The sequence below is a fragment of the Heteronotia binoei genome, chromosome 1, assembly GCF_032191835.1.
Source record: "Heteronotia binoei isolate CCM8104 ecotype False Entrance Well chromosome 1, APGP_CSIRO_Hbin_v1, whole genome shotgun sequence".
Classification (NCBI taxonomy): domain Eukaryota; kingdom Metazoa; phylum Chordata; class Lepidosauria; order Squamata; family Gekkonidae; genus Heteronotia; species Heteronotia binoei.
In genome coordinates, this window is record NC_083223.1 from 38,527,175 (window position 1) to 38,543,263 (window position 16,089).

At 46.9% G+C, this 16,089-nt stretch overlaps 1 protein-coding gene across 1 annotated transcript in view; it reads right to left on the bottom strand.

Annotated features, from left to right (window-relative positions):
- Nucleotides 1-917: 917 nt before the first annotated feature.
- LOC132567936 (b(0,+)-type amino acid transporter 1-like) overlaps nucleotides 918-16,089 on the bottom strand; it is a 31,898-nt gene continuing 16,726 nt past the window's right edge. The window contains exons 4-7 of the mRNA XM_060233525.1: nucleotides 9,714-9,843; nucleotides 6,758-6,882; nucleotides 3,413-3,500; nucleotides 918-1,297 (exon numbers count right to left, since the gene is read on the bottom strand). Coding sequence (XP_060089508.1) covers nucleotides 1,064-1,297; nucleotides 3,413-3,500; nucleotides 6,758-6,882; nucleotides 9,714-9,843 — 577 coding nt within the window. The 3' untranslated portion in view covers nucleotides 918-1,063. The remainder of the gene's footprint in view (nucleotides 1,298-3,412; nucleotides 3,501-6,757; nucleotides 6,883-9,713; nucleotides 9,844-16,089) is intronic.

Sequence of the window (16,089 nt, forward strand, 5' to 3'; positions counted from 1 at the left end):
GGGAATGAGCTTTAATGCGGATTGCTCAGCCTCCTTGAGGTTGCTTAAACACTGCAATGTTTCAATGCATCCCCCCCTCCATGGGAAAAAATTCCCAGCAAATCAGTTATCAATGTGAATGTGAACAGACGGAACCATGACAGGGAAAATGGGGGTGGGAGCACTTGTGAACTGGTTGCACTGATAGCGCGATCACTGGAATTGCTGTGACGCCCATAAAAAACCAAATGGCACCTGCAGTCTGGAAAGCACCTCAGGCTCCTTTTCCCTCTGGTTGTCAAACAACCCCTTCACCACTCTGTGTAAAAGTCCGCTCCCTCGGGAAGACAGTGTTCTCAAACCAAAACCCACTCACTATTCAGGGCAAGCATTCCAAAAATGAATATTTTGCAAGGCTTACATTTTTATTCCAGCAAGCCAAAGTAATGTTTAGGAAACCTGAGGAAAACCTATTATTTTCAAACAGTAGATTGATTAACTATCTCACTCTTTCTGAAACAATACATTGTAAATGAAAATTGTTTTTCCAGTCTCACACTCTGTTTACAGATGGATATACGTTAGTCTTGAGTATAAAACCCATCTTTCCCCTTCCAGAGAAATAAAGCTTTTTTTTTTTTACTACCGCTGATCTCCCTCTTGGTTCTCATGATCAGAAAAGGTTTTTTCATCCTAATTATCAAGGCAGGGGAGATGGGAAATGTATCTCAGCAGTGTGTTTGAGAAAGGTGGGAATGTACCTTTAAATATTTGTATAATTTACCTCATGGGTGCCTAGCCTGCAGAGAATTTTACCAAGTACTTCTAAGTGAGTTCCAAAGCAATTCTCTGGCCACCTGGTTTTTTGAGTTTACCCTGTGATGGTGGTGGGTGAGAGACATTAGCCCTTAAATATTGAAAAATAAATAATGCACTCCAAGGAACAAACTAGATTTTATTAAGCATTGCACATTCTTGCAAAATAACAACCCTCACAGACCCCTCCCCTCCCCCACAGCGGGGGAAAGGGGGGGGGAGAAAGGGGGGGAGATCAGCTGCCCACTACAGTCATATGGATACTAAATCAGTTCACATTCTTTTCAACTGGAGCGACTTCCAGAAGCAGCTGCAGATGCAAAGTTAATCGTTTTAAGAAGGCAGGATGATATTGGTAATACACCAAGGGGAAATAAAAGATGACCCCACTGAAAATGAAGAGGATGACATAGAGGAACTCAGTCTGAGGCTGGTCAATTATAGGTGCCAGCACCAGGTAGACAGATGTCAGCAGCACAACTATCGGGATGACAATGGGTACCTGAGGAGGCAGAACATATATTTATGGGAGGCAAACTGTCAGAGATATTTCTGGGGTAGCACTCAAGTAACTCTTCAAAAATATCTCCTGTTATCTTATATACCTGACCGAACATTTAGAAGAACATTGTGAACCAGATTGATAGTGTAATCCTAAACAGGGTTTAGGCCCCCGGGGCATTGGTAACATTCTGTTAAGTTTTTGGTTATGCAAGAGGTGCAGTGAAATTTTTAAAGCTACTGGGTTAGAAGGGTGTGAATCTGTTTAGGATTCCATTGTGTATCACAGTGTTTGACAACAGCCTTCTCTGCTTCTGCTCTCAAAACTTCAAACCAACATGAGTGCGTGGAGATGGAGACTGAGCTACTTTGGGTCCCCATCGAGGAGAAAAGTGAGATATAAATAAAATAAGTAAATAAATAACTAAAGGTAGATAGGAGATACAAAGTCCTGAGGTCAGATAGGCTACTGCTTCCTGGCCAAGTATAGTAGCAAAACCAACTAACAAAATAACTTTGTCCATTCAATAGCTTGCCAGCCCTTTGCTTCCCCCAATGAATTATTCAGCAGTTGCTTCTGCATGCAATAGCATACAGATTTTGCAGGTCCTAAATATGTTCTGTGTTGAATTTTCTGCCTTGCAAAACAAACTTCCCCAGATTACATCTATTAGAAACTACAATTCAACTTAAATAAAGATCAAACAAACAATCGCCGTGTTTACATGTATGCTTCCCATATCCCCTTCCTCTAGCATGCATGGCTACAGTGACACCATGTTGTCTGGACACAAGTACCTTTGAGAACTGCAGAGTGCTAACTACAGGGTGAGCATAAGAGTACCCTGAAGTGGGGCAGCTGCTGGTGCCCCCAGGGCTTCTGGCAGAGCTCAGTGCTGCTGCCCCCTGTTCATGTTGTGCCCTTCCCCCATGTGCTGCTGAGTGCTAATGCTCCTGGTGGCCACAGAAGCAGTACCCTCAGCCACACACGCCAGCCAGTGTTGCTGGGGAGAGGGCTGCAGCTGAGGCCCATGAGCATCTGTGGTAGGCTTGTGAGCAGATGGGGAAAAGATGCATAGGCTGATGGGGGAAGCACAAAGTAAGAAGGACCGGATTAACAATTAGGCCAAGTAGGCACTGGCCTATAGGTTCCCAAGCCTTTAGGGTCCCCGAAACAGCTCTCCCACCCAGTTTCCCCCCCGCTTGTAGCCCTCAGAGCCTGCATGCATAGCCAGCAACTGAGCCGCTCTTTGCCCAACTTGCCTGGTGCAGCTGCTGCTGGTGTTGTTGCCGAGTTTGCCTCTTTCTGCCTCTCCCCTGCAGCTTTGTCAAAGGGGCTTTTGAGAAGGTGCCTGCAGGCTGTAGTGGGGGCCATGAGCGGTGTGTGTGTGGGGCGGAAGGTCTGACTCAGATAATTTGCAAGGGGCTTCCCAAGATTTTGACTGCCTAGGGGCCTCCACAGGGTTTGATCTGGCACTGAGTGGAAGTAGAGGGCCCGGAGGTGGGCTAAGATGGTCCCTAAGAACTCTCTGCCCAGGGCTCCCCAAACCCTGCAATTTCCTGTAGTTTACTCCACAGAAACTAGGATTCTAAACTAGAATAAAACCAAGGGTTTGGTCAAAATTCTAATTCACTAAAGTGCTTGCAATGGGATGTCATAATGATTTTGGAGCTTGATCCAGCTAGAACAAGCTCTGTGCACGGCAGGGGCTGTAGCTCAGTGGGAGAGCATCTGCTTGGCATGCAGAAGATCCCAAGTTCAGTTTAAGGATCTGATAGTGGTGAAGTGAAAAACCCCTGCCTGAGAGCCTGGAGAGCTTCGGCCAGTCTGTGTAGGTAATACTGACTGTTGATGGACCATGGGTCTGGTTCAGTACAAGACAGCTTCATGTGCTCATGTTGCTGGTCAGAATAGAGGAGAGAGGCAAATATGCACCTGAGCACAGCAACTAAAGGTGTTTCTACCCAGCTGGGGTTTAATTGTAGCTTCTCAGGAAATCTGAATGCAGATGTCTAAACCAAATGGAGCACATTTTCACCCAGGTATTTTACTCGAAAGCATCTTGTTGAATTGAGTATATTTTTATAAATGGGCACAACTGACTTTTGTACTCACTCTGTAAGATCTTGGCAGTTCTGGTTTCTTAACCTTTAAATACAGGAGTCCAGCTATAGTTATACCATAGAAAAGCCAAGCTGTGAAGCTGAAATAGAAATAACATCTGAATTCTAGACCATGAATCCAGCCAGCTTTTCGGTTCAGTCAGAACCGATTCCTCTCCTTACTATAGCCTGTCCCATGTGGCTTTTTAAAATATAGCTCCCACAATCCCCAGCATGGTCTTTATTGGATAGTAAAAGGGTCTTTCTCACCAGCATAAAATCTACTTGGATCCAACCCAATAAAAGGGTATTTAAAAATTTCTAGTATCACAAATTATGCAATAACAAGTACCGAAATAACTTTTAAAATTCCAAGATTAGATATTCTTCGCAGCCATATGCACAACTCAGTTAAGCCAGGAAAATGGAATTTCATGTTGCTGATATCTCAACTGGTTCTAGTTTTTTCTGATAATTTTAAAAGAAATAATCAATATAAATAAAGTGGCAAAATGTATCATATAAGTAATGATTTGCACATACACTTGAAACAAATTAAAAGTATTTTCTGCCTCTGTATATTTGAAAACCCATGGATATACCTACCTTGGGAAGATTATGGACTGTGTGGGATGTAAAACAAAAGACACAAAAAAGCAGGGGAAAGAAGAATTGAATTAAGAACCAAAAGTTTAAAGAAGTCAGAACATGAGGGCCCAATAGTTCAATATCTAAATTTAAAACTCAGTATTACATACATAAAACATATTATTAAATACTACTGGCTTCAGATTGCATCTAAAAAAAATTTTGGACCAGCAGAAGAAGATACACAACTGAATTACCATTCAAGACACATGTACCTGACAAGGGTAGCAGGTTATTTAAAATGAGGCCTCTGAATTACGTATATCTCTGCCTTAGGTCACAGATATTGATTATAAAACAATTTCAACTTGGTCCAAGTTTAAGAAATAAACTGTATTATTATTGTATTGTCTGGAGCCATTGTGTAACAACATTGTTCACTAAAGAAGGTCAATTGGCCAAAATGTGTTTGGTTAGGATTGCAAATGGTCTGTATTTGAGATAATTATATGATTTTATTCTGTTTCGAGGCTACTATTTGAGCCTACATTTGTTTTTGTATCCTTGGCAATATTTATGTTTTAAGTTTAGATATAGAACTATTGGGCCCTCATATTCTGACTTCTTTAACCACTGTGGGATGTAAACCACTGAAATAGAAAACAAATAAATTAACTCCCCACTCCAAAATAAAGAGCTACCAGTATTTTCTTAAAGTTAGCTGATAATATGTTTTTTGTTATATGAAGCTGGTAATTTTCCCATTATTGCTAGATCCTACATTTTATGTCTACTACACAGTATCCTTTATAATAAAATCCCTTTCATCTTGGCAAATCCGAGCTCCTTCATTGGTTGGGACTAGGTGGGACTGTGGTACATCAACCTTTGGCCCGTCAGACTATCTTGTTTAAAACAATTTTTATTTAGTAACATATGGTAATTTCAATTTCTTACATCATTAATAACTACTTTTTTTCTATCCCATATATTACTTTCTACCCACCCCTCCCCCCGTTACTTGACCCCCACTGGTGTTCTATACTTAAAATACTAATATTAAAGGTACCCTTAATTAATAAGAACCAAAATTAATATCCTCCTCCCCCTTATACTTAATAATTATCAAAAATTGTCCAATGTCTTTTTATTTTCCACTCTTTTTCTATGTATCTTCTGAACTTTTTCCACTCCATGGCCCGTCAGACTATCAATCAAGAATATTTGCATGCCATTGGTTGAGTCCACTCCTCTCTCACACCGGAGTGGCTGTTGCTAGCCAACAAAGCTGATTCTGTCAGTAAAAGCCAACCAACCTTAGTTCTAGCAGTTAGTAGTTCTCCCTACTCTCCCACTTGTTGCACTGATTCACAGAGAAGAGAAAGAAAGCCTTCCCTCAATTGGCTGAGGGAGGGAGGAGGGAAAAAGCCAGAGAAAGGCTTCCCTGTCCTCTGGAAATGGGGGGGAAATGTCCTGTGGCAACAGACTAGATACAGAGAGAGAGAGATGGAGGGAAAGTAAGACAAAGAGAGAGATTGAAGTCCTCTGCTTAAGACCAACAACATTATCAAGAGACAGACTGTTGGTCTGAAAGGTATCACTAAAGACCTCCAAGGCAGAACTCGTTGGGGCCAGTCCTGACTATGGCTGCCAATTTCATGTCGGTGGGAAATTCCTAGAGATTCTGTGGTGGAGTTTGAGGAGGGCATAGGAGTTAGGGCTTCAGAGCATAGTCTGCCAGACACAGGTTCTTGCTGTGGAAGCTGACTGGGTGATTTCAGACCAGTCACAGACTTCCAGCCTAACCTGCCTCACAGGGTTGTTGTTCAGATCAAAGGGGAGAGAAGAGAATGATGTAAACTGCTTAGGTTCCCCCCACTGTGGAGAAAGACTATCCTTCCCCTAGGTGGAGGCTGCAGGGAGGTGGAAGACAATGGAAAACTGAAGTCAGAGGGGCAGATAAAGGGAAGGAGATATGGTTACCAGGTTAGGAAATTCCTGGAGGTTTAAGGGGGTGGGGCTTGAGGGGGGTGGGATCACAGACAGGTACAGTGCCATTTCCTCCTGGGGAACAAGTTTTACCAATCTCCAGGTGAAGGCTGGGGATCACTCAGAATTACAACTGCTCTCCAGATGCCTTCACTTGTGTTGGTGGGAAGACAGCAAGGGTGGGTGGCACTCACCAAGAGCCTCTTTCTAGAACCCATTGTATTTTTCTCCACAATGGGCCTTATTCATAGTTTAGTGTATTTCGTAAACAGTTATACCCTTCTGTTGACTTCAGTTGACTCAGAAGCTATAACTCTGCTTAGAACTGCACATTAATGTCCCCCCCCCCATTCTTTTAATATCCAAATTAGCAACTATCAAACAGATACTGAACAAGAGTTTTCATTTCTAAATGAGAGCTGGAATTAAGTGGTTAAGTTTGTATGTTGTATGGGAAACATAGAGACTTTTGCATCTTGGTCTGTGTTGCTGTGTGTAGAAAATGTGAGCTGGGTTGGGAGAACCATGACCCAACACATGGAGCAATGTACCATGTAGTTTGGGTCTCAGATGCTACCACGCCTCTTGATTTCAGTGAGCATTGACATGCCTGGTCCTGCACAGACATTGCCCCACAGTAAACCAGATGGATCCCCAATCAGACTGTACCAAGTCATTTAGGTCCTAATAGTCTATAGCAGTGAAGAATTGCGAAGAAAATATAATCCAACCAATACTGGGAAAACAGTAGACTGCTAATGAGAGCATAGTGCATACTCACCTGAAAAGGTTCACTATGTTACTGAAGTTTCCAGGTATAATCATAATTAAAGATACTGCTGATGTAAATATGAGAGCCGGAGAAGGGGTGAGGCAGCGTACATGTGCCATTGACAGGATGTCTGGCTGCAAATCAAGATACAAAGTACAAGATAATATGAAAATGATAATTTTCCTTCTTGGCTTCAGCAGAGATTTCTCCAAAATTCAGATGTCAGACTTTAGCTAGCAAACAAGCAGATAATGCAAAAGTTGTGCTTTAAGAAGTATAATGAATATGTGATTCCTGCCACCCCCAGCCCTGGTTGTCTCACATTCATTTCATTTTGAATTTCATTGTTTTACCCAACATCTTTGCAATGCTGCACTTGGTCGGAGCTCATTTTATACAAAACATGCAGTTCTAATCAAACATCCTTGGATGGAAATTTCTTGGATGACATTATGTGCAGATGACTCTTGTGGTTCTTGTGTGGTTTGAAAGACACAGCTTTTGCAGAAGATTCAAAGGCCCAAACAGGCACCAATAATCAGACAGCTCCTTCAAAACATCCCCTGATTTTCTATGTGAGTTTTGTACTGTACACCTTGGATCGTAACACCCTTTTCTGGTAGGGGAAAGTTAAAGAGAAGAATGGTTAGAAGAATGGTTAAAACCATGCCAGAGCACAAGGGGGCACCATTGGTCTGCTCTAAAATATTTTGACCACTGGCACAGTTGCCAAAAAGGTTGGCTATCGCTGGCACATAATTAAATGATCATCTTGCAAAAGAAGGGGGGGATAGGATTTATGCTAGTAGCGGCAAAAGAAGAGGAAAGAAAATCTGATAGTAAAATATGAGGTGCCACTATGGTGCCATATCTGGCTTAATCTGAAATAATCATGGTTTGTTCTCTCCACTTTTGCAAAGAAACCAGATTATATTGTCAGCCCATCGAGTCTAGCATTTGCCATGCATATCAGTCTTTTTCATGACCTGATTGTAATTCTCACCTCCATAAAAGCACAATTAAAATGCCAGATGGCCACCTGGGGACTAAAAATGTTCTACTGAAGCTTCTCACAGTTTCTGTCTCTTAAAATATTTCCATTTCTAGAGTCCCAATCTCCTGGTGGGGCCTGGACGTTACCAGGTTATCTTCACAATACAGTTCCTCTGGAGAAAATGGCAGTTTTGGAAGGTTGACTCCATGACATTCCTCCTTCCCCCAAATTCCACTATCCTCAGTCTCTACTGACAAATCGCCAGGAATTTTCCAGCTTGGAGTTGGTAACCTACCCCTTGCTTCTGTTTCTCAGCTTAATCATTCAGTTCTTGTTCACTTACAATGGGTGCAGCATTTCTGAATGGATCTTCAGTGAGTTCATGTTGCCTGAAGATTATAATTACTGCTATCATATTTGTAGCTAAAGCGGGATTGTTACTAATTTTATTTTATTTAGTTTTCACAACCAGTAGGCAATTATGTAAATTAGGATTGCCAGGTCTGATTCAGGAAATATCTGTGGACTATGGAGGTGGAGCTAGTTCACTTTGGGGGTGGAGCCAAGAGCAGGGTTGTGACAAGCTCAATTGAACTCCAATGGGAGTTCTGGCGATCATATTTAAAGGGACCACGCTCCTTTTCAATGCCTTCCCTTCATTGGAAATAATGGAAGAGGGGCACCTTCTTTTGGGGCTCATAGAATTGGACCCCTTGGTCCAATCTTTTTGAAACTTGGGAATTTTTTTGAGGAGAGGCATCAAATGCTATACTTAAAATTTGGCATGTCTACTTCAAAAATAAGCCTTCCCAGAGCCCCAGACAGCCACAGATTGATTCTCCATCATATCATTCTCCATAGGGTATAATGGAGTGCCCAGCGGACGTTCAACCTCCCCACCACCACTTTCTGATAATCACAAAGCAGGGAAGGGCCTCCAAACCAGGGGATCCCCTGCCCGCACTGGGGATTGGCAACCCTAAATAATAAAAATATCATGAGCAATCCCTTCAGCAGTGAAGAGATTAGTAGTTGTTAAAGGCAGCCCCAACAACAAGAATTGATTAAGGATCTGTTCTTGAATGCCCTACCAATGTGAGGGGAGTAATTAACCCGAGGAACAGAAATAACAAAGAGGAAAACTAGAAAATGTAAAGGGCCTGTCCAAGCAGAGAAGTAGAATGTTTGTGGATTGTTTTCTCTCATACATATACATGTATGCACACACATTTTGTTTTAAAAAGTGTTCTTTTGCCTAAAAGTTGGTTGATACATTTGCCCTAACGGGACAAAACCTTTCAGAGCAGCAGCAATGGTTCAGGCACGATGACCTTTTCCTTCCTTTCTCTTTACTCTAGGAACAGGACAGTCTTGGCTGGTTTTCTTCTTGGTGTCAGCCACTGTGTTTGGATTCTTCTCCTTTTAAAGTCAGCCCGGGAATATGCAGGTGGCCAGAACAATTGCCACCTTGATTAGCCAAAGGGCTGAGTGGAGTACAAGCAATGGTAAGCATTGCACTAAACATCATTTTGTCAAATAAAGAAAACGGAACAAAAAATTATGGAGTAAACATAATTTAGACACAGGTATTATATAATGGTTATGAGAAACAGGGTGGAACTTTAAGTGTTGTGTGGACCTGTCATTTTAATTCCACGTCCAGTTAGTATCAGAAGAGTAGTGCTTCAGCAGTTGTAAGGAGCATTAATGTAGAAAGGACTTACAGTGTCTACGCATTTTACAAATGCTCCATGCTTTTTTTTTTCTTTTTGCTACAATGGGAGCTGCAGCTCTAGAATCTGCAGGCATGTTCTAATTGATTGGGAGGCAGACACAGTCATCCACAAAGAATCAGATATGCATATAAACTTTTTAAAAAAGTGATAGGATTGTAATGGATGTGAGAGCACAAAATCTCACTAAATATCTGCACTCAAATATCAGGAATACAAGCAGGTTCAGAGTTCTTACCATATGGCCCTCTCTTGCTGCGATGTAGCACATGCGACCTCCGCTGAAGAATGTCCCATGCGCTGACCCAAATGTGGACAGTGCGACTGACAATGAAATCAGCCATGCTGAGTTGCCCAGGACTTTGTTCCTGAAGAGGAAGATTAAAACTGAATTAAAACCCCAGGCCTAAAAAGAGGAAATCCATCTTGTTTTGTCAGATTGTTCTGAATTAAAGGGCCAATTTGCCGGAAAGGTTTTCCAGCGTTTATGGACTCAGGCTTGGAATTTTCCTCCACTGTGCTAAGATAATTACTCTGCCAAAAGGGTTTGAATTCTTTTCCAGTATGTCATCTATGCTTCCCTCTCAGTGGATACTTGTGGTTTATCTGCCACCACAAGCCAATGCAAAAATACCCAATTGGCATTTATTAGAACACCTGTCTCAAGAAGTTCTCACTTCTCCTACATGTGTTTTGCAATACTAACATTATACCAGGAGTTGGGATAATCCACTTTGCAGCCCTCTATGGGAAAGATATAAAAATCATTCCATTTGCATGTCTCTGTCATCCAGACAAGACCATTTTCCTAGTACCCAAAAGCTGTACGTTTGGCTTGTGGAAATGTCTCTCAGTTTTGTCAGAACTCAAGAACGTCAAACGGATCCCATACTTAGTTACAAAGCTAGGATTTTATTGAAGAGAACTAGGTACTGGAATAGGCAAGATAACAGTAATGGCGAGAGCCAGCATCAGCTTGATTTTATACACGTAAAGCAAACATCTCACAAAGCCACAATTCACATCTCAGGGCGCAGCTGTCTTCTCACCATCACTATCAGTAGAGAGGATGCCTCCCTACTTCGAAGGCCATGCTGTTCGGCTTCAAAGGGTCCCAGTGTGAGAATGTGCAGAGACAAGACATAATTCATTCTACAGCCCCAAATATTTTGGATACCAGTGGGGCAGGGTTAATTACTATCCAGGCACTCTGGGTTAAGCAGAGGTTACAACATGGAGTCAGTTTGGTTCACTTACAATACAGCTTTAAGGCACAGTAAAACTACCATACAGCATTGGTCACATTATAGGGGACCAGCAGTAAAGATACAAGTTCTGACATACTGCCCCCCCTAAGCGCCCCCTCCCGCGGGACCGACTTTGGGCTTGTGCGGGTACAGTAGGTGAAACTTTTTCAGCAGTTGCGGAGCCACTACATTCTGAGATTCGACCCACTCGTCACAGCTCGGGGGGAAGTGTTTCCACCTGATCAAATAATACAGTTTCCCCCGTTTGACTCTGGAGTCCAGGATCTCCTGGACTTCATGGTGACTCTGACCCCTCACTGTCGTCGGAGGGGGCGGTGGGGCCCTGGGATGGAAGGACGTAGCACCAGGGTCTTTCCGAAGCAAGCTGCAATGAAAAACAGGATGGATCTTACTTAGAGACTTGGGTAGTTCGAGTTCTACCGTTACTTTATTTATTACCCTTTTGATTTTGAAAGGTCCGAGGAACTTCAGGGCCAGTTTGCGACAGGACTGAGGAAGGGGGAGGTTTTTTGTTGACAGGAAAACTGTATCCCCCACCTTTAGGTCCCACTCCGGAGAGTGTTTTTTGTCAAATTGTTTTTTGTATGCTTTTTTCGCTTCTTCCAGGTTTTCCTGAATTCCCTTCCAGCCTTCACGAAGTCCCTCCCACCACTGTTGGCACGATGTGGGTTGGGATGGGCTAGCTGGGAGGGCGAGCGTGGGGAACGGCTTGCCCTCGTAACCATTGATGATTTGAAAAGGGGAGGTTTTGGTTGAGCTATGGAGGCTATTGTTGTAGCCGTATTCTGCAAAGGGGAGGAGGTCTACCCAGTTGGACTGCTGGAAATTAATGAAGCAGCGGAGGTATTGCTCAAGAAGGCCATTAACCCTCTCCGTCTGTCCGTCCGACTGGGGGTGGTAGGCAGAACTCAATCCCTGCTCAATACCAGCCAGTTTGCAGAACTCCCGCCAGAAGTTGGCAACGAACTGTGTTCCGCGGTCACTAATGACCTTGTCTGGGAATGAGTGTAGGCGTACAATGTGAGTGAAAAAGAGCTGGGCGAGTTTTTTAGCGGTAGGTAATTGTTTGCAAGGAATGAAGTGAGCCTGCTTCGAGAAGGTATCGACTACGACCAAGATGACTGTTTTGCCCTGCGAAGGCGGGAGCTCCACAATGAAGTCCATGGAGACTACCGACCAAGGTCGGGTGGCCGTAGGGAGGGGGACGAGGTGGCCCGGAGGTTTGCCCCCCCTCCGTTTTGCCATGAGGCATGTGGGACATGAGAGTACAAACTCTGAAACATCTTTTTTCATTTTTGGCCACCAAAATTGGCGGGTGAGCAAATTGAGCGTTTTAACATAGCCAAAGTGGCCGGCCAAGCGACTTGAGTGGCAGCGGTCCAAAACCTCTTTCCTGAGCGGATCGGGCACATAGATTTTTTCATTATGTAACCAGAGCCCGTTCTCGGCTTTGACCAAGTTGGGGGGGCGGTCAGCCTCTTGTTTGTACTCCGAGAGGAATCGAGAAAGTAATTCTAAGTCCGGAGGGTCGGTCTGTTTGCCGGAGCGGGTGGTGACCCCCCCCGCGATGGCTGAGGGGGAAATTAGCGAGTCCACCACCTCCTCCCTAAGACTGTCATGTTGGGGCAGGCGGGAAAGGGCGTCCGCTAAAAAGTTCTTTGAGCCTGGGATGTGTTTCAGCACAAAGTCAAACTTTGCAAAGAAGCCTGCCCACCGGATCTGTTTTGCAGTCATTTTGCGACGCCCGGTGAGGGCTTCCAGGTTTTTGTGATCGGTCCAAATTTCGAAGGGGACTCTTGCTCCTTCAAGCCAGGAGCGCCAGGTCTTTAAGGCAAACATGACTGCAAACGCTTCCTTGTCCCAGACTGACCAGTTTCTTTGTTCATTGGAAAATTTCCTGGAAATATAGGCACATGGTCGGAGCGCCCCATCCTCCCCCCTCTGCATTAATATGGCTCCTACAGCGGCGTCGGAGGCGTCGCATTGGACCACGAAGGGCTTTAGTTCGTCAGGGTGCGCTAGCACGGGTTCGGAGGTGAAGAGGCGTTTTAGCTCAGTGAAAGCTTTTTGACAGTCCGGCGTCCACGTTAGGCGTGCGCCGGGTTTTTTAGCCTCGTCACCTTTCCCTTTGGTTTTGAGGAGTTCTGTAAGGGGGAGCATGACCGTGGCGAACCCCTTTATGAAGTCGCGGTAAAAGTTAGCGAACCCGATAAAACTTTGTAACTGCTTGCGGGTTCGAGGGGGTTCCCAGTCTAACACCGCTTGGACCTTTGCGGGGTCCATGGACAATCCCTCCCCCGACACCCGGAAGCCCAAATAATCAAGTTCGGTCTTGTGGAATTCACATTTCGACAGTTTGGCATACAGTTTGTGTTTACAAAGGGTGCTTAACACTTTTCTGACCAAAGGCACATGAGACTTTAGATCTTGTGAATAGATAATGATGTCATCCAGGTACACCACCACCCCCTTGAACAGGAAGTCCCGCAGCACTTCATTGATAAAGTTCATAAAAACGCCCGGGGCTCCCTGTAGCCCAAACGGCATGACAAGGTACTCAAATTGTCCCAGTGGGGTGTTGAAGGCTGTTTTCCATTCGTCCCCCTCTTTGATGCGGACGCGGAAGTACGCGTCCCGGAGGTCGAGTTTGGTAAATATTTTCCCCTTTGCTACAGTGTTTAACAAGTCCTTTATCAACGGGATCGGGTAGGCGTTGGACATGGAAATCCCGTTTATCGCACGAAAATCTGTGCAAAGTCTAAGCGACCCGTCCTTTTTCTTTCGGAATAGGACGGGGGCGGCATGGGGGGCTGTGGCCGGTCGAATAAAACCACGCTTTAGATTTTTGTCCAAAAACTTTCGGAGTTCCGCCTTCTCCGCCCAACCCATGGAGTACAGTTTCGCTTTGGGAAGCTGCTGCCCGGGGATCAGCTCAATGGCGCAGTCTGTAGGGCGGTGGGGCGGTAGTTCATCCGCTTCCTTCTCGCTAAATGCCAGTTTTAAGTCTCGGTACTCCTTGGGGATGGAGGCGACTTCCTCAAGTGTGAGGCACGCCCGCATGTTTTGGGGGGGGGCGTGCGGCCCCCACTCGGGGCGCCAATGGTGATGCTCGCACCTCCAATCTGGGAACCGGACGATCTGTTCCTCCCACCTTATGTCGGGTTGGTGGCGGGCGAGCCAGGCTGAGCCAACTACCACATCGAAAGAGCAGGAGGGGGCAATTACGAAAGTTTCAATTCCCCAATGTTCCTCGGTCCCTACCGGGACCGCCTGAGTTTCTAAAACACATGGTTCCCCCCTCATGGGCCCCCCGTCCATTTGCTGAAACTGCATCGGTTGTGGCAGGGGCGAAGTGGCTAATCCCAGCGCCTCAACTAGGCGGGGGGTGATCAAGTCCCTGTTACACCCTGAGTCGATTAGGGCTCGGGCGTGCATGAATCTCTTTAGGTTCGGGTTTAGGAGGGTAACGGCCATAAAAAGTAAACCCCCAGTTGCTCTCACCGTGAGGAGTGCCGGCTGTTGCTGGACCTGCTTTGCGGCACCCATTAAAGCAGGTCGCTGTCGTTTCCCGCCGACTCGGTGTCGTCCGACTCCTCGGTCGACTCCTCGACTGCCGCCAGGCTGGTGGTAAAATCCTCGTCAGTCGCCAAGGAAGTGGCGACGGAGCCCCGACTGGGCTCCTTCGACCGGCTGCTCTTCTTCTTCTTCGGGCCCGGGGTGGTTGGCCGCGCCGTGGGTGGCGTGGATCCCGCTTTCCCAGGGCAGTTAGCAGCAAGATGATTTGGGTCCCCGCATTGGAAGCATTTGCGGGCGGGGGACGGGGTGGAGGTCGTCGGGGCCTTCTTCCCTTCAGATTTAGTTGGGGTGTGTTTGGCTCCCTTTCTCGCTAGTTGCTGTCTCCTCATCCCCACGTGTTGGAGGTTGGTCTCCACCTCCCCGGCCAGTTGGATCCAGCCGACCAGCGTATCGGGCCTTCCCTGACTGTAACAGCGGTCGAGGATGCTCGGATTCAACCCGTTGATGAACGCGGTGTATTTCATGACCTCGTTCCATCCCCTTGCTGCCGCGCAGTACCCCAGGAATTCGGTGGCGTACTCGCGGGTGGAGCGGTTGCCCTGTTCGATGCGTTGGAGGGCAGCGACCGCCTTCTCTTCCCGTAAGGGATCTCCATACTGGCGGAGCATCGCGTGCAGGAACCCCGCCACGGTAGCTAATTCGGGCTTTCTTCCCATAAAGAGCCCCACGTACCACTTGCGGGCCGCCCCTCTCAGTCGAGACGCAATGTGGTACACTCGGCTGGCTTCGGTCGGGTAATCGGCACCCCAGTGGGTGAAGAACGTGTCGCACTGGATAGTAAAGTATTCCACGTCCTCCGGATTCCCATCGAACGTAATCTTCAACTCTCTTCCCCGTCCCTCGGCCCCACCTGGCGCTCGCGGCGCCCCAGGCGGCGGCGCTGGGCCCGGTATGGCCGGCGGGATCGGGACGGGTGGCGCAGGCGGCGCCGGGGCGGCCGGGGCCCCTGGTGCAGGTGGCGCTGGCGGTGCCGGGGCCGGCGGGGCCGGAGGTGCCGGGGCCGGAGGTGCCGGGGCTGCTGGGCCCACCGGGGCCGGCGGCGCCGGGGCGGCCGGAGCTTGCGGGGCGGGGGCCGGTGGGGCGACGGGCGGCTGCCCCAGTGGCAACACTCCATACGGTATCCCCAGGACCGCGGTTTGCAAGGTGCGGAGCTGGTCGTGGATAGCGCCCAGGTTCTGCTGCATCTCCTCGGCCATCGTCACGCGGGAGCGGTGCACGTCGCCGTGGATCTCCCGCACCCAATCGAATAATTCGTTGCGGAGGGTCCGGATCGGGTCCTCCCCCCCTCGGGGCTCCGCGCCCTCCGCCTGGCCCTCGTCGTCGTCTCCTGCCCCTCCTTCGCCCAACATGCTTCGGTACCGCTGCTCCGCGGCGTCGATGGCTGCCGTGGACTTCCGTGGGCTCCAGGTTCGCGGAGCCGGGAAAGCGGCGTCGACCGAGAAGGGCGCTGGAACCTTAATTTTGCGTCGGACCCCCGTCACGTTTGGGTCGAGCGGTGGGTCCTCCGATGGGGTGGTGGGCTCTCCGTCGTCTGGTACTTTTGCCGCCATCGGGCCAAGCCTCCAGTACAGATAAGCCACGAACAATGGGATTACTGTTATAATGTCAGAACTCAAGAACGTCAAACGGATCCCATACTTAGTTACAAAGCTAGGATTTTATTGAAGAGAACTAGGTACTGGAATAGGCAAGATAACAGTAATGGCGAGAGCCAGCATCAGCTTGATTTTATACACGTAAAGCAAACATCTCACAAAGCCACAATTCACA